Genomic DNA, 26,055 nt, shown 5'->3' with positions numbered 1-26,055 from the left:
CACTCTCCGCAGCCGATGTGAGTAAGACCTTTAAACAGGTCAACATTCACAAGGCCGCAGGGCCAGACACGGCCAGGCACAACTCCAACCCCATCATTAACCTGTTAGGGCTAGGGGGCAGTGTTGACACGGCTGGATAAAAAATGTACCCGATTTAATCTGGTTACTACTCCTGCCCAGTAACTAGAATATGCATATAATTATTGGCTTTGATAGAAAACACCCTAAAGTTTCTAAAACTGTTTGAATGGTGTCTGTGAGTATAACAGAACTCATATGGCAGGCAAAAACCTGAGAAGATTTCATGCAGGAAGTGGCCTGTCTGACAAGGTGTCGTTCTTCTTGCCTCTGTTTATTGAAGACTGAGGATCTCTGCTATAACGTGACACTTCCTACGGCTCCCATGGGCTCCCAGAAGGCGGCAAAAAGCTGAATCGTGGCTTTGCAGGCTCTGGCTGAAAAAAAGTAGCGCGTTTGGGTAGTGGCTGGTCACAGTACTGGGAGACTCAGGCGCGTGCCCGCGTCGACCGAATGCTTTGTTTTCTTTCCTCTGTTTACCTAAACGCAGATTCCCGGTCGGAATATTATCGCTTTTTTACGAGAAAAATGGCATAAAAATTGATTTTAAACAGCGGTTGACATGCTTCGAAGTACGGTAATGGAATATTTAGAATTTTTTTGTCACGAATTGCGCCATGCTCGTGACCCTTATTTACACTTCGGATAGTGTCTTGAACGCACGAACAAAACACCGCTATTTGGATATAACGATGGATTATTTTGGACCAAACCAACATTTGTTATTGAAGTAGCAGTCCTGGGAGTGCATTCTGACGAAGAACATCAAAGGTAATCAAACTTTTGTAATAGTAAATCTGACTTTGGTCAGGGCTAAACTTGGTGGGTGTCTAAATAGCTAGCCGTGATGGCTGGGCTATCTACTGAGAATATTGCAAAATGTGTTTTCACCGAAAACCTATTTTAAAATCGGACATATCGAGTGCATAGAGGAGTTCTGTATCTATAATTCTTAAAATGATTGTTATGTTTTTTGTGAACGTTTATCGTGAGTAATTTAGCAAATTCACCGGAGGTTTGCGGGGGGTATGCTAGTTCTGAACGTCACATGCTAATGTAAAAAGCTGGTTTTTGATATAAATATGAACTTGATTGAACAAAACATGCATGTATTGTATAACATAATGTCCTAGGTGTGTCATCTGATGAAGATCATCAAAGGTTAGTGCTGCATTTAGCTGTCTTCTGGGTTTTTGTGACATTATATGCTAGCTTGAAAAATGGGTGTCTGATTATTTCTGGCTGGGTACTCTGCTGACATAATCTAATGTTTTGCTTTCGTTGTAAAGCCTTTTTGAAATCAGACAGTGTGGTTAGATTAACGAGAGTCTTGTCTTGGTGTAAAATAGTCATATGTTTGAGAAATTGAAGTAATAGCATTTCTAAGGTATTTGAAAATCGCGCCAAGGGATTACACTGGCTGTTGCGTTGGTGGGACGATTTCGTCCCGCCTAGCCCAGAGAGGTTAAGTTTTCCGATGACACAACAATGGTAGGCCTGATCACCGACAACGACGAGACAGCCTATAGCGAGGAGGTCAGAGACCCTGCCGTGTGGTGCCAGGACAACGACCTCTCCCTCAGCGTGATCAAGACAAAGGAGATGATTGTGGACTACAGGAAAAGGAGGACGGAGCAAGCCCCCATTCTCATCGACGGGGCTGTAGTGGAGCATGTTGAGAGCTTCAAGTTCCTAGGTATCCACATCACCAACAAACTAACATGGTCCAAGCACACCAAGACAGTCGTGAAGAGGGCACAACAAAACCATTTCCCCGTCAAGAGACTGAAAAGATTTGTTTTTTTGTTCCTCAGATCTTCAAAAGGTTCTACAGCTGCACCATCGAGAGCATCCTGACTGGTTGCAGCACTGCCTGGTATGGCAACTGTTTGGCCTCTGACTACAAGACACTTCAGAGGGTCCCAGGACATCACTGGGGCCAAGCTTCCTGCAATCCAGCACCTCTATACCAGGCGGTGTCAGAGGAAGGCCCTAAAAATTGTCAAAGACTCCAGCCACCTTAGTCATAGACTGTTCTCTCTGCTACCGTACGACAAGCGGTACCGGAGCGCCTAATCTCGGTCCAAGATGCTTCTAAACAGCTTCTACCCCCAAGCCATAAGACTCCTGAATATCTAATCATATGGCTACCCAGACTATTTGCATTGCCCACCCCCCCACCCCCTCTTTTACGCTGCTGCTACTCTCTGTTATTAACTATGCATAGTCACTTTAATAACTCTACCTACATGTCCATATTACCTCAATTACCTCGACTAACCGGTGCCCCCGCACATTGACCTGTACTGGTACCCCCTGTATATAGTCTCGCTATTGTTATTTTACATGTGACTAATACAATTTGATTTCATTTGAAATGTGTCTTCTTTTCGATATACAGACGTTCAATTTAATTTGCTTGTTCCTTTTGGAAACTGATTAACAATTCTACAGTGAACACCGCATGGGGATTAGTTATGGCCACAACATCTGTTTGGGGAGTCGCCATAAGCTTAATGATCCTGATGAAAATACGCTCTTTGTCATCATCAAACTGATGTATTAGTATATTTTCAGTGTGGGTCCTGTCTATGTTTAGGGGGTAATAACCTAGGCTAACTTTAAATGCCACTGGCAGTTTGCAAAGTATGATCATCATAACATTAGTTGCCACAGTCACAAAGTCATAAACCCTGCCTGTTTCTGCAATTTTGCTCCTTAAAATCAGATTATAAACCAAACCTAACCCGTGGAACTGGCAGCGTTTTTAAATACTTTGCAGATATGAAACAAACAGAAAAATCATAATATCAGTAAAAAAATATACAATTCCTAGTTCATGCTACAAAACAAACTTCATAAGAGGTTTATAAATAGGTTCTATATGACTCAACATTCCATGACGTACACTAAGGCATTGTTGGCACAAATAGATGGATGCAGTTCAATGAATGATTCATAAAATTCACCAATACATTTCTTGTTAGTCCAAAAAATATTGCTATCAGGTTGTAAATCACAGCTGGCCTGATACATTGTTTGCTGACTCCATTTGGGATGCACTGTTTCTGTTTCAATGACTCAATATTTTGGACAAACCTGGATTAATGCAACTAAGGCGGGGAATGTCAATACAATCAAACTAGCAAGGGCAATGATCACAAGTCAGTCATAATGTGGCTAATAGGCTAGTGTATCTATTTAAGTGACAAGCTAAAAACACAGATCCTAACGTTAGCTACGTAGGTGCTTGGAGGATGAGTGACTGACTTTTCCCTAATATCATTTTTCGGTGGCTGTACACCACTAGCGATGCAAGTGTCATTTGGTTAGCTAGCAAGAACTTGAATGACTGTTATACAGTTAGCATATCTCTTGCTTTCGCAAATTCAGCAAACGCACAACATTTGCTGAATATGGCCGGTGTCAACAATAGAGGTCGACCGATTAAATCGGAATGGGCGATTAATTAGGGCCGATTTCAAGTTTTCATAACTATCGGAAATTGATCTTTTTGGACGCCGATTTGGCCGATTTTTATTTATTATTATTATTTTTATTATATATATATATTTTTTGACCTTTATTTACCTAGGCAAGTCAGTTAAGAACACATTCTTATTTTCAATGACGGCCTAGGAACGGTGGGTTAACTGCCTTGTTCAGGGGCAGAACGACAGATTTTTACCTTGTCAGCTCAGGGATTCAATCTTGCAACCTTACGGTTAACTAGTCCAACGCTCTAACCACCTGCTTTACATTGCACTCCACGTGGAGCCTGCCTGTTACACGAATGCAGTAAGAAGCCAAGGTAAGTTGCTAGCTAGCATTAAACTTATCTTATAAAAAACAATCAATCAATCATAATCACTAGTTAACTACACATGGTTGATGATATTACTAGTTTATCTAGCCTGTCCTGTGTTGCATATAATCGCTTAGGTACACGTTGCTCCAACCATAAACATCAATGCCTTTCTTAAAATCAATACACAAGTATATATCTTTAAACCTGCATATTTAGTTAATATTGCCTGCTAACATGAATTTCTTTTAACTAGGGAAAATGTGTCACTTCTCTTGCAAACAGAGTCAGGGTATATGCAGCAGTTTGGGCCGCTTGGCTCGTTGCGAACTGTGAAGACTATTTCTTCCTAACAAATACAGCCGACTTCGCCAAACGGGTGATGATTTAACAAAAGCGCATTTGTGAAAAAAGCACAATCGTTGCACGACTGTACCTAACCATAAACATCAATGCCTTTCTTAAAATCAATACACAGAAGTATATATTTTTAAACCTGCATATTTAGCTAAAAGAAATCCAGGTTAGCAGGCAATATTAACCAGGTGAAATTGTGTCATTTTGCATTCATTGCATGCAGTCAGGGTATATGCAACAGTTTTGGCCGCCTGGCTCATTGCGAACTAATTAGCCAGAATTTTACGTAATTATGACATAACATTGAAGGTTGTGCAATGTAACAGGAATAATGTTTTGTTTTCGAGATGATAGTTTCCGGATTCGACCATATTAATGACCTAAGGCTTGTATTTCTGTGTGTTATTATGTTATAATTAAGTCTATGATTTGATAGAGCAGTCTGACTGAGCGATGGTAGGCAGCAGCACGCTCGTAAGCATTCATTCAAACAGCCCTTCGCAATGCATTGCGCTGTTTATGACTTCAAGCCTTCAACTCCCAAGATTAGGCTGGTGTAACCGATGTGAAATGGCTAGCTAGTTAGCGGGTGCGCGCTAATAGCGTTTCAAACGTCACTCGCTCTGAGACTTGGAGTAGTTGTTCCCTTTCCTCTCATGGGTAACGCTGCTTCGAGGGTGGCTGTTGTCGATGTGTTCCTGGTTCGAGCCCAGGTAGGAGCGAGGCTCGGGACGGAAGCTATACTGTTACACTGGCAATACTAAAGTGCCTATAAGAACATCCAATAGTCAAAGGTATATGAAATACAAATCGTATAGAGAGAAATAGTCCTATAATTCCTATAATAACTACAACCTAAAACATCTTACCTGGGAATATTGAAGACTCATGTTAAAAGGAACCACCAGCTTTCATATGTTCTCATGTTCTGAGCAAGGAACTTAAACGTTAGCTTTTTTACATGGCACATATTGCACTTTTACTTTCTTCTCCAACACTTTGTTTTTGCATTATTTAAACCAAACTGAACATGTTTCATTATTTATTTACATTTACATTTAACATTTACATTTAAGTCATTTAGCAGACGCTCTTATCCAGAGCGACTTACAAAATGGTGCATTCACCTTATGATATCCAGTGGAACAACCACTTTACAATAGTGCATCTAAATCTTTTAAGGGGGGGGGTTAGAAGGATTACTTTATCCTATCCTAGGTATTCCTTAAAGAGGTGGGGTTTCAGGTGTCTCCGGAAGGTGGTGATTGACTCCGCTGTCCTGGCGTCGTGAGGGAGCTTGTTCCACCATTGGGGTGCCAGAGCAGCGAACAGTTTTGACTGGGCTGAGCGGGAACTGTGCTTCCTCAGAGGTAGGGGGGCCAGCAGGCCAGTGGTGGATGAACGCAGTGCCCTTGTTTGGGTGTAGGGCCTGATCAGAGCCTGAAGGTATGGAGGTGCCGTTCCCTTCACAGCTCCGTAGGCAATCACCATGGTCTTGTAGCGGATGCGAGCTTCAACTGGAAGCCAGTGGAGAGAGCGGAGGAGCGGGGTGACATGTATTTGAGGCTAGATTGATTTCATTGATGTATTAAGTTAAAATAAGTGTTCATTCAGTATTGTTGTAATTGTCATTATTACAAATAAATAAATAAATCGGCCGATTAATCGGTATCGGCTTTTGGGCCCCCAATAATCGGTATTGGTATCGGCGGTGAAAAATCATAATCGGTCGACCTCTAGTCAATAAACGTAGGCAAAAAAAGGAATAGTTGTCACGAACGCTCTGGATAACATGTAAACAGCCTAACCAGCTCTGCTAGGGCGAGTAAAATGGTCAGTGAGGTGTTCTCTGATTTGTGCCTGGAAGTCGCTAGATAGCAAGCTAGCCAACTTTAGCCAGTTGGCTTGGGTGCTTTGTTGGGACAAGGCAAGCTGCAGAAGGACGAGTAGGCTACTATTCCCCACTGTTTATTAGTGCAATTTTGACAGTCAACTGCTGAAAAAGTTTAAGAAGGTTTATCTAGCTCATCTTGCTCTGGCTGACATTAGTTGTTGATCTGGCTGTTGATGTGCATAATTGAGGGAGAGAGAGCCTAGCTTTTCATGTTGGTTTGATCAATAAGATTGTAAAGTCCAAATGTAAGAGGACTCCCATGGTATTTGACATATTTGCGGAACTCCATTCAGGTGTATTTTGTGATTTTTGGATCAGTCGCGCTGTTGCAACTGCCTGTAAACACACAGTCCAGTTCAAAGTGAATGATGGCAGGCCTGTGTGGCAAATGGCTTGTTTGCATAATGGCTTACCATAGCTCTGATTGGCTATGGCGCACTGGTCTGCATAGAGTCTGGTCCTGGAAAAGACAGATGTTTTATTAGGTTTTTTTTACCTCAGGGTCTATTATTTGTCCAAACGCACAGCCCCTTTCCCACTCTATATTGCTATAGAATTTTCACAAATGCTTTAGTATACGTAATTTGCAAACATTCTAAGAATTTATGAAAACGTGAAAATTACCATATCTAAGTGCTTGTCAGCAAATGTAAAAAGAAATGTCATATTCTTTCTGGGGGTGGGTATATGAACAGATTTTAATAAGATTTAATTTTGCAAAAATTCTGTCAGTTCCACTTTTACCATAACCTTAACTAGACTGTTAACCTTAAGCCTAACCTTAAATTAAGAACAAAAAGCTAATTTAATGTTTATTAAGGTATAGCCAATTTTGACTTTATGGCTGTGTTAACTAGTGACAACCGCAAAGTAGCCTACGCGGAAAATGACGCAATCAATCCAAAACTGTAGCTCATTGTTAGAACACATATTTCTCTACTTCAGTGAACCAGTCCATTTAGAATGTGTGATAAAACGGTCATTATTTGGCAAGGAATGTAGCTTGTTGAAATTCAATTGAGTGGGACACTGAGGGGCAGTGGCGGTTGCCCCCAGTGTCCCACTCAATTGAGTGGGACACTGGGGGGGCAAGCTGGGGCCAGTGTTAGAGGGGCCAGTTACATTAGACTTTATTGTTGTCATATCGTTTTGCATGTGGTACGATACTGTTGTGTTCCGCCTAAAGCCATCCCTCTAGAAAATGTGTGGGTTAAATGATTTCCGCGTTGCCACTGTCTAATAACGGATGTAAAAAAGAACGATAGCAAAAATTTGTTATGTAAAAATTATTTCATACTCCACATTTAGGGGGGGCCACAAGGGGGTCCAAAATTGTTTTCACAGGGGCACTGCGGCCCCCCCCCCCCTCCAGAACCGCTAGTGCTGAGGGGAAAGGGAATTTAGGGAGCAGAACAGTGGGAGGCTTGGCTTGGTATATTTTACAAATGAAACACTACAGTCGAAGCAAATTTAGACCAAATAGTTTAACAGTATTTTAAGAAAATGTGATCTCTGGTTTTAGATGGAGTTTTGACTTTAGTTCGAGTACTCAAATTACTCATGCCCATCTCTGTCCCACAGTACTTATTAAATCCAGCCTCACTCTTCTCAGTCCAACTATAACCAAAATCATAAATTACTATCTTAATTCAGGTACTGTGCCTAATTCCCTGAAAACTGTCTCCATTACACCAACCTTGAAAAAACCTGGACTTGACCCCAACACCCAACGCAATTACAGACTAATTTTCAACCTGCTCTTTCTATCAAAGATCCTTGAATGTGTGGTCTCAATACAGCTACAGAAATACCTTTCAACCAACGCTAACTTATGTTCATTGAGCTTGGGAAAAAATGGAGCAGTAGCTTTTGAAGATTGTGCCCTTTAGCTGGGCACTATGCCCAAAAGTGATCAATACAATAGTTGATCTAAAAACAAATGATTTTGTTCAACTTTCTAACCAGCAACATGTATCACTTCTGAACTTCTACATGCTCCCTGAGAGGGATGGCTGACTCAACCCGTCTAATTGTTCAAATCAGAGCCTTCTTGGCTAATAAGGAACGATGCCATGGATGTAAAGTGTGCAATTCTGGTGTACCTGCTAGACGAAGGGAACATGTTAGTTTTTTTTTAGGCTGTCATTTTTTAGGGTGTGACAGCTTTAGTTTGTAAGGCTCATATTCAAAATGACTTCTAGGATAGCAGGTTGAGACTGAATGTAGAATGTATGTTGCAATAGATAGAGCAGTAGAAATTCGTCAGGCAACGTAAACTAGGTAACGGCAGAAGGTCTGGGGAGGATGTCGGCTGCTCTCTGACATTTCGAAATGTGGAAAACATATGATTTTAGGGGAGGATCTTCTTCAGACAGATAACTCTCAACAAATCAAGAGTTTGGATAGGCAGGGGTCAAAATGCAGGCAAGAATTCTGCTCATGTTTAGCTAGGGCAAGAAGCGGATCCGGCAGCGACGTTACCGATGATGTGCTTCCCATTTCAGACTTGTCACCTTTGTCCCAACTGAGGCAGGAACATCTACACACATGTTAAACTGGAGTATTGGTACATTGCCTGAATCAACCAGTCTGTATAGAGAGACTAGGGATGACACAGTCTCAAGCCCAAGCCGAAATCGCCCTGTATGTGACAATGGGTTTTGGTGTTGATCAATAAATTGTCCTGCATCTTCATTATAATTTTTATGTGTAATTGTTGTTAATTTCTGAAAGTTGTGATGGAACCATCATTAAGACATGGAGGCACAGATTCTCATCAAATGCTGTCTACATTGTTTATCTTCAAATAACAAATGTTGTCATCAAATCAAAACACCAGTCTCAAAGTGAACAGTGAAGAGGCAACTCCGGGATGCTGGCCTTCTAGGCAGAGTTGCAAAGAAAAAGCTATATCTCAGACTGGCCAATAAAAATAAATGATTAAGATGGGCAAAAGAACACAGACACTGGATAGAGGAACTCTGCCTGGAAGGTCAGCATCCCGGAGTCGCCTCTTCACTGTTGACGTTGAGACTATATATACAGTTGAAGTCGGAAGTTTACATAAACTTCATTAAAACAATGTTTTCAACCACTCCACAAATGTCTTTTTAACAAACTATAGTTTTGGCAAGTCGGTTAGGACATCTACTTTGTGCATGACACAAGTCATTTTTCCAACAATTGTTTACAGACAGATTATTTCACTTATCATTCACTGTATCACAATTCCAGTGGGTCAGAAGTTTACATACACTAAGTTGACTGCGCCTTTAAAGAGCTTAGAAAATTCCAGAAAATGATGTCATTGTTTTAGAAGCTTTTGATGGGCTAATTGACATCATTTGAGTCAATTGGAGGTGTACCTGTGGGTGTATTTCAAGGCCTTGCTTAAAGGCAATGCTACCAAATACTAATTGAGTGTATGTAAACTTCTGACCCACTGGGAATGTGATGAAAGAAATAAAAGCTCAAATAAATCATTCTCTCTACTATCATTCTGACCTTTTTGCATTCTTAAAATAAAGTGGTGAATCCTAACTGACCTAAGACAGGGAATTGTTACTAGAATTACATTTCAGGAATTGTGAAAAACTGAGTTTAAATGTACATTCGTGGCCAAAAGTTTTGAGAATGACACAAATATTAATTTCCACAGAATTTGCTGCCTCAGTGTCTTTAGATATTTTTGTCAGATGTTACTATGGAATACTGAAGTACAATTATAAGCATTTCATAAGTGTCAAAGGATTTTATTGACAATTACATGAAGTTGATGCAAAGAGTCAATACTTCTGTGCCCATCCTGACTGATGGCAGCCCATTCTTGCATAATCAATGCTTAGAGTTTGTCAGAATTTGTGGGTTTTTGTTTGTCCACCCGCCTCTTGAGGATTGACCACACGTTCTCAATGGGATTAAGGTCTGGGGAGTTTCCTGGCCATGGACCCAAAATATTGATGTTTTGTTCCCTGAGCCACTTAGTTATCACTTTTGCCTTATGGCAAGGTGCTCCATCATGCTGGAAAAGGCATTGTTCGTCACCAAACTGTTCCTGGATGGTTGGGAGAAGTTGCTCTTGGAGGATGTGTTGATACCATTCTTTATTCATGGCTGTGTTCTTAGGCAACATTGTGAGTGAGCCCACTCCCTTGGCTGAGAAGCAACCCCACACATGAATGGTCTCAGGATGCTTTAATGTTGGCATGACACAGGACTGATGGTAGCGCTCACCTTGTCTTCTCCGGACAAGCTTTTTTCTGGATTCCCCAAACAATCGGAAAGGGGATTCATCAGAGAAAATGACTTTACCCCAGTCCTCAGCAGTCCAATCCCTGTACCTTTTGCAGAATATCAGTCTGTCCCTGATGTTTTTCCTGGAGAGAAGTGGCTTCTTTGCTGCCATTCTTGACACCAGGCCATCCTCCAAAAGTGTTCGCCTCACTGTGCGTGCAGATGCACTCACACCTGCCTGCTGCCATTCCTGAGCAAGCTCTGTACTTGTGGTGCCCCGATCCCGCAGTTGAATCAACTTTAGGAGACGGTCCTGGCGCTTGCTGGACTTTCTTGGGCGCCCTGAAGCCTTCTTCACAACAATTGAACCGCTCTCCTTGAAGTTCTTGATGATCCGATAAATGGTTGATTTAGGTGCAATCTTACTGGCAGCAATATCCTTGCCTGTGAAGCGCTTTTTGTGCAAAGCAATGATGACGGCACGTGTTTCCTTGCAGGTAAACATGGTTGACAGAGGAAGAACAATGATTCCAAGCACCCACCCTCCTTTTGAAGCTTCTGGTCTGTTATTTGAACTCAATCAGCATGACAGAGTGATCTCCAGCCTTGTCCTCGTCAGCACTCATACCTGTGTTAGCGAGAAAATTACTGACATGATGTCAGCTGGCCTTTTGTGGTAGGGCTGAAATGTTTTTTTTGGGGGAATTCAGTTCATTTGCATGGCAAAGAGGGACTTTGCAATTAATTGCAATTCATCTGTTCACTCTTCATAACATTCTGGAGTATATGCAAATTGCCATCATATAAACTGAGGCAGCAGACTTTGTGAAAAATAATATTTGTGTCATTCTCAAAACTTTTGGCCACGACTATTTGGCTGAGGTGTATGTAAACTTCCGACTTCAACTGTAAATGGTCTCAATGTCATATAATATATATATATATATATATATATATATATATATATATATATATATATAATTAGTCTCAACGTCAACAGTGAAGAGGCAACTCCGGGATGCTGACCTAGGCAGAGTTCTTCTATCCAGTGTCTGTGTTCTTTTGCCCATCTATATAAACTCATTAAAAAAAGAAATGTTCTCTCACTGTCAAGTGCATTTATTTTCAGCGAACATAAGATTCAACAACAGACATAAACTGAACATGTTCCACAGACATGTGACTAACATAAATGGAATAATGTTTCCCTGAACAAAGGGGGGTCAACATCAAAAGTAACAGTCAGTATCTGGTGTGGCCACCAGCTGCATTAAGTACTGCAGTGCATCTCCTCCTCACGGACTGCACCAGATTTGCCAGTTCATGCTGTGAGATGTTACCCCACTCTTCCACCAAGGCACCTGCAAGTTCCCTGACATTTCTGGGGGGAATGGCCCTAGCCCTCACCCTCTAATCCAACAGGTCCCAGACATGCTCAATGGGATTGAGATCCAGGCTCTTCGCTGGCCATGGCAGAACACTGACATTCCTGTCTTGAAGGAAATCACGCACAGAACGAGCAGTATGGCTGGTGGCATTGTCATGCTGGAGGGTCATGTAAGTATGAGCCTGCAGGAAGGGCACCACATGATGTAGGAGGACGTCTTCCCTGTAACGCACAGCATTGAGATTGCCTGCAGTGACAACAAGCTCAGTCCGATGATGCTGTGACACACCACTCCAGACCATGACGGACCTTCCACCTCCAAATCGATCCCTCTCCAGAGTACAGGCCTCGGTGTAACGCTAATTCCTTCGACGATAAACACGAATCCGACCATCACCCCGGTGAGACAAAACCGCGACTCATCAGTGAAGAGCACTTTTTGCCAGTCCTGGCCACATCTGCAGTCCCCATGTCTCCTTGCATTATGCCTAAGGCACATTCACGCAGATGAGCAGGGACCCTGGGCATCTCTTTTGGTGTTTTTCAGAGTCAGTAGAAAGGCCTCTTTAGTGTCCTAAGTTTTCATAACTGTGACCTTAATTGCCTACTGTCTGTAAGCTGTTAGTGTCGTAACGACCATTCCACTGCTGCATGTTCAACCTCTCTGGGGTATGTGGGACGCTACCGTCCCACCTGCGGGACACACTATTCAACAGCCAGGGAAATAACAGGGCGCCAAATTCAAAACAACAGAAACCTCATAATTCATATTTCTCAAACATACAACAATTATAACCCATTTTAAAGATACACTTCTCGTTAATCCAACCACATTGTCCGATTTCAAAAAGTCTTTATGGCGAAAGCATAAAGTTAGATTATGTTAGGACAGCGCAGAAACAAGAAAAACCACACAGCCATTTTCGAAGCAAGGAGAGGCGTCACAAAAAACAGAAATACAGCTAAAATTAAGCACTAATCTTTGATCTTCATCAGATGGCACTCATAGGACTTCATGTTACACAATACATGTATGTTTTGCTCAATAAAGTTCATATTTATATCCAAAAAAAACATTTTACATTGGCCAATAATGTTCAGAAATATTTTGCCTCCAAAAACCTCCGGTGAATGAGCACATGAATTTACAGAAATACTCATCGTAAACGTTGATAAGATATTAAACTGTTATTCAAAGAATTATAGATAAACTTCTCCTTAATGCAACCGCAATGTCAGATTTCAAAAAAGCTTTATGGCAAAAGCACACTTTGCAATAATCTGAGTACTGCGCTCAGACAACAACATCAAACAATACAGATAATAAAATCATAAATAGCATTATAAATATTCACTTACCTTTGATGATCTTCATCAGAATGCACTCCCAGGAATCCCAGGTCCACAATAAATGTTTGTTTTGTTCGATAAAGTCCATAATTTATGTCCAAATACCTCCTTTTTGTTCGTGCATTCAGTCCACTACTCCAAATCTAGGAAACGCGCCGAAATGTCACGACGAAAAGTAAAAGAAAGTTATATTTACGTTCGTAGAAACAATTCAAACGATGTATAACATAAATCTTCATTAATATTCCAACCGGATGATTCAAATGTCTTCAAAATGAACTGGAACACAGCTAACGCTCACGTGAATGCGCGCCACTGAACTCATGTCATTTTCTGAGTCAACTTCCAGGAGCTCTTGTTTGCTCAAGATTCACTGTAGAAGCCTCAAACAACATTCTAAAGACTGTTGACATCTAGTGGAAGCCTTAGGAAGTGCAAAATGAACCCTAAGTCACTGTATACTGGATAGGCCAGGATAGGCCAGTAAAACTACAACCTCAGATTTCCACACTTCCTGGTTGGATTTTTCTCCATTTTTGCCTGCCATATGAGTTATACTCACAGACATCATTCAAACAGTTTTAGAAACTTCAGCGTGTTTTCTATCCAAATCTACTAATAATATGCATATCCTAACTTCTGGGCCCGAGTAACAGGCAGTTTAATTTGGGCACACCTTTCATCCACAATTCCGAATACTGCCCCTACCCTAGAGAAGCTAATTGTTTATCGTTCATTGAACAAGCATGGGCAACAGTGTTTAAACCCTTTACAATGAAGATCTATGAAGTTATTTGGATTTTTACGAATGATCTTTGAAAGACAGGGTCCTGAAAAGGGACGTTTCTTTTTGCTGCGTTTAAATACATATGTATATGTTTATGTATGTGTGAAAGACACCAAGAGACAGTGTAGATTTGGCCTTGTGTTTTCGGTTATTGTCCTGTAGAAAGGTGAATTCATCTCCCAATGTCTGGTGGAAAGCAGACTGAACCAGGTTTTCCTCTAGGATTTTACCTGTGCTTAGCTCCATTCCATTTATGTTTTATCCTGAAAAACTCCCAAGTCCTTGGCGTAATGTGTTGTATTGGATTTGCCCAAAACATAACACCTTGTATTTAGGACAAAAGGTGAATGCCTTTGCTACATTTTATATGGGCATTCTTCTTTTCACTCTTTTCACTCTTAGTTAGTGTTGTGGAATAACTGCAATGTTGTTGGTCCACCCTAAGTTTTCTCCTATCACAGCCAATAAACTTTGTAACTGATTTAAAGTCACCATTGGCCTCATGGTGAAATTCCTGAGCGGTTTCCTTCCACTGTAGCAACTGAGTTAGGAAGCAGTATCTTGGTAGTGACTGGGTGCACTGATACACCACATAAAGTGTAATTCATAACTTAACCATGCTCAAAGGGCTATTCAATGTCTGTTTTTTTTCTTTAACCCATCTACCAATAAGTGCCCTTCTTTGCGAGGCATTGGAAAACCTCCCTGGTGTTTGTGGTTGTACAGAGATGAGGAAGTCATTCCAAAATCATGTTAAATTCTACTTTTTAACACAGATTGTCCATGCAACTTATTATGTGACTTGTTATGTGAACTTTTGTAAGCTTGCCATAACAAAAGGGTTGAATACATATTTACTTTTTAAATTAATTTGTAAAAAATTCTAAAAACATAATACCACTTTGACAGTATGGGGTATTGTGTGTAGGCCATTGTCACAAAATCTCAATTTAATCCATTTCAAATTCAGGCTGTAACACAATTATTATTATTTTTAAGTCAAGGGGTGTGAATACGTTTTGAAGGCACTGAATACAAAACATAAGAAAATCACGTTTTTTGACTGAACTTGGTCTTTAATAAGTTTTGCATAGATTAAGGTGCCAGGTCGGACAATTTTGACTACTTTTGATGTGTACATGTGCTGTCTATAATCACCCTGCAGTCAAACCTTTACATAAAATTTGATCATAATACTGGTTTGTATTTTCATTACATTTGTCAAACTATAAGTTGAAGAAACATGTACTGTATTGAAGTTTAAAATAAATTAGTTCATAGTTAATCAAGAGAGGAAATAACAAACAAAAAATAAATATTGGAATGAAGCTTATTATACATGAAATAAATAAATGATAACTGTTTTAGTAAGTGGACAGCACAGCTTGAAACCACAAATGACATAACTAATAAATATATTAACATACTATGTTCAGCTCAGCTGTAACTTTGATTAACATTCAGATGCATAATATATAAAGTAGTACATTGCACAAAAAACATGTGGCCTTTTAAGCCTATTATACATTTTCACTTGATCTTCTCAGATGCAATGCTGTGTAGTCAAGTAATTTTTCCATGCATTAAAGTGCCATGATTAGCAGATATAGATGATTGGCTGTTCTTGTGATTACAATAGGCCAGAGATGTTAGCGTTGTCACCTCAGAAGAGACCGTTTCTTCTGCTGTACTGTACATTGTAAGATCTGCGTCTGTGCCAGCGTCTCCTTATAGCTACACATCCGCCACATAAAATGCACTGCAAAACAAGATGGAGAAGTATGATTCACATGTAAAATTAAATCATTGCAGAGATTTAGCATATTTTTTGAATAAATATGTAAACAGTACACAAGTGAACACAAGCCTATACGTACACATAGCAGGATCCACAGGGGTACCAGAATGATAGCGATGCCACAAGGGATGATAATGGCCAGAGCCCAGCCAGGAAAACCTCCACTTGTGGTATTGAAAGGAGTGGTCAGCAAAAGAGTAGGAGGTGGTGTGGTAGCTTCTACAGTTGTCGTTGTGGGTGCTGCTGTTGTGGTGGTTGTAGCAGCTATATTTGTGGTTGTTGTAGCAGCTTTCGTTGTGGTTGTCGAAGGAGCTGGAGTTGTGGTTGTTGAAGGACCTGCCATTGTAGTGGTTGTAGGAGCTACAGCTGTTTTAATTAATGCAGCATTATCATCTGCAGTTGTAGGAGCTGCAGATGCAGTTGTAAGAGTTGCAGCTGTAGGAGCTGCAGTTGCATCTGTAGGAGCTGCAGTTGCACTTGTAGGAGCTGCAGTTATCATAGTAGCTGCAATTGTGGTTGTTGTAAGAGCTGTAGTTGTTGTCGTAGTAGATGCTGCAGTTGTAGGGGTGGTAGGACCAATGGTTGTTTTAGTAAGAGCTGAATTGATTGTCATAGCAGCTTTTGTGGTGCTGGTTGAAGGAGCTACAGTTATTGGAGTAAGAGCTTTAGTTGTTGTTGTAGGTATGGTAGATGTAGTGGTTGTAGGCGCAACAGTTGCTGTAGGAGCAACAGATTTCATTGTAGGTGCGGCTGATGTAGGGGTCATAAGAGCTAAAAATGTTATAGTAGGAGGTGCAGTTATGGTTGTAGCTTTAGCTGCAGTTGTGGTTGTTGTAAGAGCTGCAGTTGTAGTTATTGTAGCAGGTGCTGCAGTGGTTGTCGAAGTAGGTGCTGAAGTTGTATTGATCATAGGAGCTACAGTTCTTGTTATGGGTGCTGCTGTTGTAATGGCCATAGTAGGTGTTGTGGTTGTCATAGGGGCTTCAGTTGTAGTTATTGTAGCAGGTGCTGCAGTGGTTGTCAAAGTAGATGATGCAGTTGTAGTGGTCGTAGGAGCTACAGTTGTTGGCGAAGGAGCTACAGATGTTGTTGTGGTTATCGTAGGACCTTCAGTTGTCGTTGTAGGTGCTTCTGTTGTTGTGGTCGTACGATCTAAAGTTGTTGTAGTAGGAGCTGCAGTTGTGGTTGTCATAGGAACTGCATTTGTCATTGTCGTAGTAGGTGCTGCAGTTGTCGTTGTCGTAGTAGGTGCTGCAGTTGTGGTTGTCGTAGTAGCTTTAGTTGTAGTTGTAGAATGTGTTGCAGTCGTAGTGGTTGTAAGAGCTACAGTTGTTGTAGTAGGAGCTGAAGTGATTTTTGCTGTAGCTGCTGACGTTGTAGTGGTTGGGGATATATTTGTTGTCATAGAAGCTACAGTTGTTGTTGTAGGTGCTGCAGTTGTGGTTATCGTAGGAGCTTCAGTTGTAGTTGTTAAAGTAGGTGCTGCAGTTGTAGTGGTTGTAAGAGCTACATATGGTGTAGGAGCGTCAGTTGCAGTTATTTTAGCAGATGCTGCAGCGGTTGTCGAAGTAGGTGGTGTAGTTGTGGTCGTAGGAGCTACAGTTGTTGCACTTGGAGCTACAGTTGTGGTTGTCGTAGGAGCTACAGTTGTGGTTGTCGTAGTAGGTGTTGTGGTTGTCGTAGTAGGTGTTGTGGTTGTCGTAGTAGGTGGTGTGGTTGTCGTAGTAGGTGCTGCAGTTGTCGTAGTAGGTGCTGCAGTTGTCGTAATAGGTGCTGCAATTGTGGTTGTCGTAGCAGCTTCAGTTATAATTGTCGTAGTAGGTGCTGCAGTTGTGGTTATCATAGGCGCTTCAGTTGTAGTTGTTGTAGTATGTGCTGCAGTCGTAGTGGTTGTAAGAGCTACAGTTGTTGTAGTAGGAGCTGAAGTGATTTTCGCTGTAGCTGCTGACGTTGTAGTGGTTGGGGACATATTTGTTGTCGTAAAAGCTACAGTTGTTGTTGTAGGTGCTGCTGTTGTGGTTGTCGTTGTAGGTGCTGCTGTTGTAGTGGTCGTAGTATCTAAAGTTGTAGTAGGAGTATCAGTTGCGGTTGTCGTAGGAGCTGCGTTTGTAATGGTCGTCGTGGGTGCTTCTGTTGTAATGGTCGTGGGATCTAAAGTTGTAGTAGGAGCTGCAGATGTGGTTGTCGTAGGAGCTGCATTTGTAGTTGTTGTAGTAGGTGCTGCTGTTGTAGTGGTTGTAGGAGCTACAGATGTTGTAGTTGGAGCTGCAGTTGTGGTTGTCGTAGGAGCTTCAGTTGTCGTTGTTGTAGGAACTGCTGATGTAGTTGTTGTAAGAGCTGCAGTGGTTGTTGAAGTAGGTGCTGCAGTTGTAGTGGTCATAGGAGCTACAGATGATGTCGTAGGAGCTTCAGTTGTGGTTGTCGTAGTAGGTGTCGTAGTAGGTGTTGTAGTTGTCGTAGTAGGCGCTGAAGTTGTGGTTGTCATAGCAGCTTCAGTTGTAGTTTTTGTAGCAGGTGCTGCAGTTGTGGTTATCGTAGGAGCTTCAGTTGTAGTTGTTGAAGTAGGTGCTGCAGTTGTAGTGGTTGTAAGAGCTACAGATGGTGTTGTAGGAGCGTCAGTTGTAGTTATTTTAGCAGATGCAGCGGTTGTCGAAGTAGGTGGTGTAGTTGTGGTCGTAGTTGCTACGGTTGTCGAAGTAGGTGGTGTAGTTGTGGTGGTAGGAGCTACAGTTGTACTTGGAGCTACAGTTGTGGTTGTCGTAGGAGCTACAGTTGTCGTTGTAGGTGCTGCTGTTGTAGTGGTCGTAGTATCTAAAGTTGCAGTAGGAGTATCAGTTGAGGTTGTCGTAGTAGCTGCGTTTGTAGTGGTCGTAGTGGGTGCTTCTGTTGTAATGGTCGTGGGATCTAAAGTTGTAGTAGGAGCTGCAGTTGTGGTTGTCGTAGGAGCTGCATTTGTATTTGTTGTAGTAGATGCTGCTGTTGTGGTCGTAGGAGCTACAGATGTTGTAGTTAGAGCTGCCGTTGTGGTTGTCATAGGAGCTTCAGTTGTCGTTGTTGTAGGAACTGCATTTGTAGTTGTCGAAGTAGGTGCTGCTGATGTAGTGGTTGTAAGAGCTGCAGTGGTTGTTGAAGTAGGTGCTGCAGTTGTAGTGGTCATAGGAGCTACAGATGGTGTCGTAGGAGCTACAGTTGTGGTTGTCGTAGTAGGTGTTGTCGTAGTAGGTGTTGTAGTTGTCGTAGTAGGCACTGAAGTTGTGGTTGTCGTAGCAGCTTCAGTTGTAGTTGTCGTAGCAGGTGCTGCAGTTGTGGTTATCGTAGGAGCTTCAGTTGTAGTTGTTGAAGTAGGTGGTGTAGTTGTGGTGGTAGGAGCTACAGTTGTACTTGGAGCTACAGTTGTGGTTGTCGTAGGAGCTACAGTTGTCGTTGTAGGTGCTGCTGTTGTAGTGGTCGTAGTATCTAAAGTTGCAGTAGGAGTATCAGTTGCGGTTGTCGTAGGAGCTGTGTTTGTAATGGTCGTCGTGGGTGCTTCTGTTGTAATGGTCGTGGGATCTAAAGTTGTAGTAAGAGCTGCAGTTGTGGTTGTCGTAGGAGCTGCATTTGTAGTTGTTGTAGTAGATCCTGCTGTTGTAGTGGACGTAGGAGCTACAGATATTGTAGTTGGAGCTGCAGTTGTGGTTGTCGTAGGAGCTTCAGTTGTCGTTGTTGTAGGAACTGCATTTGTAGTTGTCGAAGTAGGTGCTGCTGATGTAGTGGTTGTAAGAGCTGCAGTGGTTGTTGAAGTAGGTGCTGCAGTTGTAGTGGTCAAAGGAGCTACAGATGATGTCGTAGGAGCTACAGTTGTGGTTGTCATAGTAGGTGTTGTAGTTGTCGTAGTAGGTGTTGTAGTTGTCGTAGTAGGTGTTGTAGTAGGTGTTGTAGTTGTCGTAGTAGGCACTGAAGTTGTGGTTGTCGTAGCAGCTTCAGTTGTAGTTGTCGTAGCAGGTGCTGCAGTTGTGGTTATCGTAGGAGCTTCAGTTGTAGTTGTTGAAGTAGGTGGTGTAGTTGTGGTGGTAGGAGCTACAGTTGTACTTGGAGCTACAGTTGTGGTTGTCGTAGGAGCTACAGTTGTCGTTGTAGGTGCTGCTGTTGTAGTGGTCGTAGTATCTAAAGTTGCAGTAGGAGTATCAGTTGCGGTTGTCGTAGGAGCTGTGTTTGTAATGGTCGTCGTGGGTGCTTCTGTTGTAATGGTCGTGGGATCTAAAGTTGTAGTAAGAGCTGCAGTTGTGGTTGTCGTAGGAGCTGCATTTGTAGTTGTTGTAGTAGATCCTGCTGTTGTAGTGGACGTAGGAGCTACAGATATTGTAGTTGGAGCTGCAGTTGTGGTTGTCGTAGGAGCTTCAGTTGTCGTTGTTGTAGGAACTGCATTTGTAGTTGTCGAAGTAGGTGCTGCTGATGTAGTGGTTGTAAGAGCTGCAGTGGTTGTTGAAGTAGGTGCTGCAGTTGTAGTGGTCAAAGGAGCTACAGATGATGTCGTAGGAGCTACAGTTGTGGTTGTCATAGTAGGTGTTGTAGTTGTCGTAGTAGGTGTTGTAGTTGTCGTAGTAGGTGTTGTAGTAGGTGTTGTAGTTGTCGTAGTAGGCACTGAAGTTGTGGTTGTCGTAGCAGCTTCAGTTGTAGTTGTCGTAGCAGGTGCTGCAGTTGTGGTTATCGTAGGAGCTTCAGTTGTAGTTGTTGAAGTAGGTGGTGTAGTTGTGGTGGTAGGAGCTACAGTTGTACTTGGAGCTACAGTTGTGGTTGTCGTAGGAGCTACAGTTGTCGTTGTAGGTGCTGCTGTTGTAGTGGTCGTAGTATCTAAAGTTGTAGTAGGAGTATCAGTTGCGGTTGTCGTAAGAGCTGCGTTTGTAGTGGTCGTAGTGGGTGCTTCTGTTGTAATGGTCGTGGGATCTAAAGTTGTAGTAGGAGCTGCAGTTGTGGTTGTCGTAGGAGCTGCATTTGTAGTTGTTGTAGTAGATGCTGCTGTTGTAGTGGTCGTAGGAGCTACAGATGTTGCAGTTGGAGCTGCAGTTGTGGTTGTCATAGGAGCTTCAGTTGTCGTTGTTGTAGGAACTGCATTTGTAGTTGTTGAAGTAGGTGCTGCTGATGTAGGGGTTGTAAGAGCTGCAGTGGTTGTTGAAGTAGATGCTGCAGTTGTAGTGGTCATAGGAGCTACAGATGTTGTCGTAGGAGCTACAGTTGTGGTTGTCGTAGTAGGTGTTGTAGTTGTCGTAGTAGGTGTTGTAGTTGTCGTAGTAGGCGCTGAAGTTGTGGTTGTCGTAGCAGCTTCAGTTGTAGTTGTCGTAGCAGGTGCTGCAGTTGTGGTTATCGTAGAAGCTTCAGTTGTAGTTGTTGAAGTAGGTGCTGCAGTTGTAGTGGTTGTAAGAGCTACAGATGGTGTTGTAGGTGCGTCAGTTGTAGTTATTTTAGCAGATGCAGCGGTTGTCGAAGTAGATGGTGTAGTTGTGGTCGTAGGTGCTACGGTTGTACTTGGAGCTACAGTTGTGGTTGTCGTAGGAGCTTCAGTTGTCGTTGTTGTAGGAACTGCATTTGTAGTTGTCGAAGTAGGTGCTGCTGATGTAGTGGTTGTAAGAGCTGCAGTGGTTGTTGAAGTAGGTGCTACAGTTGTAGTGGTCATAGGAGCTTCAGATGTTGTCGTAGGAGCTACAGTTGTGGTTGTCGTAGTAGGTGTTGTAGTTGTCGTGGTAGGTATTGTAGTTGTCGTAGTAGGCGCTGAAGTTGTGGTTGTCGTAGCAGCTTCAGTTGTAGTTGTCGTAGCAGGTGCTGCAGTTGTGGTTATCGTAGGAGCTGCATTTGTAGTTGTTGTAGTAGGTGCTGCTTTTGTAGTGGTCGTAGGAGCTACAGATGTTGTAGTTGGAGCTGCAGTTGTGCTTGTCGTACGAGCTTCAGTTGTCGTTGTTGTAAGAACTGCATTTGTAGTTGTCGAAGTAGGTGCTGCTGATGTAGTGGTTGTAAGAGCTGCAGTGGTTGTAGAAGTAGGTGCTGCAGTTGTAGTGGTCATAGGAGCTACAGATGTTGTCGTAGGTGCTACAGTTGTGGTTGTCGTAGTAGGTGTTGTCGTAGTAGGTGTTGTAGTTGTCGTAGTAGGCGCTGAAGTTGTGGTTGTCGTAGCAGCTTCAGTTGTAGTTGTCGTAGCAGGTGCTGCAGTTGTGGTTATCGTAGGAGCTTCAGTTGTAGTTGTTGAAGTAGGTGCTGAAGTTGTAGTGGTTGTAAGAGCTACAGATGGTGTTGTAGGAGCGTCAGTTGTAGTTATTTTAGCAGATGCAGCGGTTGTCGAAGTAGGTGGTGTAGTTGTGGTCGTAGGTGCTACGGTTGTCGAAGTATGCGGTGTAGTTGTGGTGGTAGGAGCTACAGTTGTACTTGGAGCTACAGTTGTGGTTGTCGTTGGAGCTACAGTTGTCGTTGTAGGTGCTGCTGTTGTAGTGGTCGTAGTATCTAAAGTTGTAGTAGGAGTATCAGTTGCGGTTCTCGTAAGAGCTGCATTTGTAGTGGTCGTAGTGGGTGCTTCTGTTGTAATGGTCGTGTGATCTAAAGTTGTAGTAGGAGCTGCAGTTGTGGTTGTCGTAGGAGCTGCATTTGTAGTTGTTGTAGTAGGTGCTGCTGTTGTAGTGGACGTAGGAGCTACAGATGTTGTAGTTAGAGCTGCCGTTGTGGTTGTCGTAGGAGCTTCAGTTGTCGTTGTTGTAGGAACTGCATATGTAGTGGTTGTAAGAGCTGCAGTGGTTGTTGAAGTAGGTGCTGCAGTTGTAGTCGTCATAGGAGCTACAGATGTTGTCGTAGGAGATACAGCTGTGGTTGTTGTAGTAGGTGTTGTGGTTGTCGTAGTTGGTGTTGTAGTTGTCGTAGTAGGTGTTGTCGTAGTAGGTGTTGTAGTTGTCGTAGTAGGCACTGAAGTTGTGGTTGTCGTAGCAGCTTCAGTTGTAGTTGTCGTAGCAGGTGCTGCAGTTGTGGTTATCGTAGGAGCTTCAGTTGTAGTTGTTGAAGTAGGTGGTGTAGTTGTGGTGGTAGGAGCTACAGTTGTACTTGGAGCTACAGTTGTGGTTGTCGTAGGAGCTACAGTTGTCGTTGTAGGTGCTGCTGTTGTAGTGGTCGTAGTATCTAAAGTTGCAGTAGGAGTATCAGTTGCGGTTGTCGTAGGAGCTGTGTTTGTAATGGTCGTCGTGGGTGCTTCTGTTGTAATGGTCGTGGGATCTAAAGTTGTAGTAAGAGCTGCAGTTGTGGTTGTCGTAGGAGCTGCATTTGTAGTTGTTGTAGTAGATCCTGCTGTTGTAGTGGACGTAGGAGCTACAGATATTGTAGTTGGAGCTGCAGTTGTGGTTGTCGTAGGAGCTTCAGTTGTCGTTGTTGTAGGAACTGCATTTGTAGTTGTCGAAGTAGGTGCTGCTGATGTAGTGGTTGTAAGAGCTGCAGTGGTTGTTGAAGTAGGTGCTGCAGTTGTAGTGGTCAAAGGAGCTACAGATGATGTCGTAGGAGCTACAGTTGTGGTTGTCATAGTAGGTGTTGTAGTTGTCGTAGTAGGTGTTGTAGTTGTCGTAGTAGGTGTTGTAGTAGGTGTTGTAGTTGTCGTAGTAGGCACTGAAGTTGTGGTTGTCGTAGCAGCTTCAGTTGTAGTTGTCGTAGCAGGTGCTGCAGTTGTGGTTATCGTAGGAGCTTCAGTTGTAGTTGTTGAAGTAGGTGGTGTAGTTGTGGTGGTAGGAGCTACAGTTGTACTTGGAGCTACAGTTGTGGTTGTCGTAGGAGCTACAGTTGTCGTTGTAGGTGCTGCTGTTGTAGTGGTCGTAGTATCTAAAGTTGTAGTAGGAGTATCAGTTGCGGTTGTCGTAAGAGCTGCGTTTGTAGTGGTCGTAGTGGGTGCTTCTGTTGTAATGGTCGTGGGATCTAAAGTTGTAGTAGGAGCTGCAGTTGTGGTTGTCGTAGGAGCTGCATTTGTAGTTGTTGTAGTAGATGCTGCTGTTGTAGTGGTCGTAGGAGCTACAGATGTTGCAGTTGGAGCTGCAGTTGTGGTTGTCATAGGAGCTTCAGTTGTCGTTGTTGTAGGAACTGCATTTGTAGTTGTTGAAGTAGGTGCTGCTGATGTAGGGGTTGTAAGAGCTGCAGTGGTTGTTGAAGTAGATGCTGCAGTTGTAGTGGTCATAGGAGCTACAGATGTTGTCGTAGGAGCTACAGTTGTGGTTGTCGTAGTAGGTGTTGTAGTTGTCGTAGTAGGTGTTGTAGTTGTCGTAGTAGGCGCTGAAGTTGTGGTTGTCGTAGCAGCTTCAGTTGTAGTTGTCGTAGCAGGTGCTGCAGTTGTGGTTATCGTAGAAGCTTCAGTTGTAGTTGTTGAAGTAGGTGCTGCAGTTGTAGTGGTTGTAAGAGCTACAGATGGTGTTGTAGGTGCGTCAGTTGTAGTTATTTTAGCAGATGCAGCGGTTGTCGAAGTAGATGGTGTAGTTGTGGTCGTAGGTGCTACGGTTGTACTTGGAGCTACAGTTGTGGTTGTCGTAGGAGCTTCAGTTGTCGTTGTTGTAGGAACTGCATTTGTAGTTGTCGAAGTAGGTGCTGCTGATGTAGTGGTTGTAAGAGCTGCAGTGGTTGTTGAAGTAGGTGCTACAGTTGTAGTGGTCATAGGAGCTTCAGATGTTGTCGTAGGAGCTACAGTTGTGGTTGTCGTAGTAGGTGTTGTAGTTGTCGTGGTAGGTATTGTAGTTGTCGTAGTAGGCGCTGAAGTTGTGGTTGTCGTAGCAGCTTCAGTTGTAGTTGTCGTAGCAGGTGCTGCAGTTGTGGTTATCGTAGGAGCTGCATTTGTAGTTGTTGTAGTAGGTGCTGCTTTTGTAGTGGTCGTAGGAGCTACAGATGTTGTAGTTGGAGCTGCAGTTGTGCTTGTCGTACGAGCTTCAGTTGTCGTTGTTGTAAGAACTGCATTTGTAGTTGTCGAAGTAGGTGCTGCTGATGTAGTGGTTGTAAGAGCTGCAGTGGTTGTAGAAGTAGGTGCTGCAGTTGTAGTGGTCATAGGAGCTACAGATGTTGTCGTAGGTGCTACAGTTGTGGTTGTCGTAGTAGGTGTTGTCGTAGTAGGTGTTGTAGTTGTCGTAGTAGGCGCTGAAGTTGTGGTTGTCGTAGCAGCTTCAGTTGTAGTTGTCGTAGCAGGTGCTGCAGTTGTGGTTATCGTAGGAGCTTCAGTTGTAGTTGTTGAAGTAGGTGCTGAAGTTGTAGTGGTTGTAAGAGCTACAGATGGTGTTGTAGGAGCGTCAGTTGTAGTTATTTTAGCAGATGCAGCGGTTGTCGAAGTAGGTGGTGTAGTTGTGGTCGTAGGTGCTACGGTTGTCGAAGTATGCGGTGTAGTTGTGGTGGTAGGAGCTACAGTTGTACTTGGAGCTACAGTTGTGGTTGTCGTTGGAGCTACAGTTGTCGTTGTAGGTGCTGCTGTTGTAGTGGTCGTAGTATCTAAAGTTGTAGTAGGAGTATCAGTTGCGGTTCTCGTAAGAGCTGCATTTGTAGTGGTCGTAGTGGGTGCTTCTGTTGTAATGGTCGTGTGATCTAAAGTTGTAGTAGGAGCTGCAGTTGTGGTTGTCGTAGGAGCTGCATTTGTAGTTGTTGTAGTAGGTGCTGCTGTTGTAGTGGACGTAGGAGCTACAGATGTTGTAGTTAGAGCTGCCGTTGTGGTTGTCGTAGGAGCTTCAGTTGTCGTTGTTGTAGGAACTGCATATGTAGTGGTTGTAAGAGCTGCAGTGGTTGTTGAAGTAGGTGCTGCAGTTGTAGTCGTCATAGGAGCTACAGATGTTGTCGTAGGAGATACAGCTGTGGTTGTTGTAGTAGGTGTTGTGGTTGTCGTAGTTGGTGTTGTAGTTGTCGTAGTAGGTGTTGTAGTTGTCGTTGTAGTTGTCGTTGTAGGCGCTGAAGTTGTGGTTGTCGTAGCAGCTTCACTTGTAGTTGTCGAAGCAGGTGCTGCAGTTGTGGTTATCGTAGGAGCTTCAGTTGTAGTTGTTGAAGTAGGTGCTGCAGTTGTAGTGGTTGTAAGAGCTACAGTTGTAGTAGGAGCTACAGTTATTGTCATAGGAGCTACAGTTGTTGTAGTAGGAGCTGCAGTTATTGTTATAGGAGCTACAGTTGTTGTCGTAGGAGCTGCAGTTGTCGTAGGAGCTGCAGTTGTCGTAGGAGCTTCAGTTGTGTTAACTGCAGTTGTGGTCGGAACTCCATGGATATTCCAGCATAAAAACACTGTGGTTTATGAGATGAATGGTTAATATGTTTATTGCGCACACTATCAACATTTCCAAGATTTCCCTTCATCAGCATGGTGCAGTTTTTGACATCTTTATTATATACAATATTCAATTATAATTTATAGCTACAT

The 26,055-nt window shown here is 42.8% G+C and overlaps 3 protein-coding genes across 3 annotated transcripts; all 3 read right to left on the bottom strand.

Annotated features, from left to right (window-relative positions):
• Positions 1–14,952: 14,952 nt before the first annotated feature.
• On the bottom strand, positions 14,953–20,922 carry LOC106599179 (mucin-2-like). Its single transcript, XM_045713490.1, has 2 exons — positions 15,769–20,922; positions 14,953–15,650 (listed from the first exon to the last, which is right to left on the bottom strand). Exons 1-2 carry the CDS (start codon positions 20,866–20,868, stop codon positions 15,555–15,557), a joined length of 5,196 nt encoding a protein of 1,731 aa, XP_045569446.1. The 5' UTR covers positions 20,869–20,922; the 3' UTR covers positions 14,953–15,554.
• Positions 20,923–21,607: 685 nt separating this feature from the next.
• LOC106588522 (mucin-5AC-like) lies at positions 21,608–23,911 on the bottom strand. The gene is made up of 3 exons (XM_045713488.1): positions 22,743–23,911; positions 22,337–22,484; positions 21,608–21,749 (listed from the first exon to the last, which is right to left on the bottom strand). The coding sequence occupies exons 1-3, from the start codon at positions 23,854–23,856 to the stop codon at positions 21,608–21,610; spliced, it is 1,404 nt and encodes a 467-aa protein (XP_045569444.1). The 5' UTR covers positions 23,857–23,911.
• A 300-nt stretch (positions 23,912–24,211) lies between these two features.
• LOC123738738 (mucin-5AC-like) lies at positions 24,212–25,713 on the bottom strand (the record flags this gene model as incomplete). Its single annotated transcript, XM_045713491.1, has 2 exons — positions 24,212–24,332; positions 24,479–25,713. Coding segments are annotated over 2 exons (1,356 nt in total), but the record flags the coding sequence as incomplete, so codon positions are not given.
• Positions 25,714–26,055: the final 342 nt, after the last annotated feature.

This window comes from Salmo salar, unplaced genomic scaffold, assembly GCF_905237065.1.
Source record: "Salmo salar unplaced genomic scaffold, Ssal_v3.1, whole genome shotgun sequence".
NCBI lineage: Eukaryota > Metazoa > Chordata > Actinopteri > Salmoniformes > Salmonidae > Salmo > Salmo salar.
This window is presented reverse-complemented; position numbering and strand designations above follow the sequence as displayed.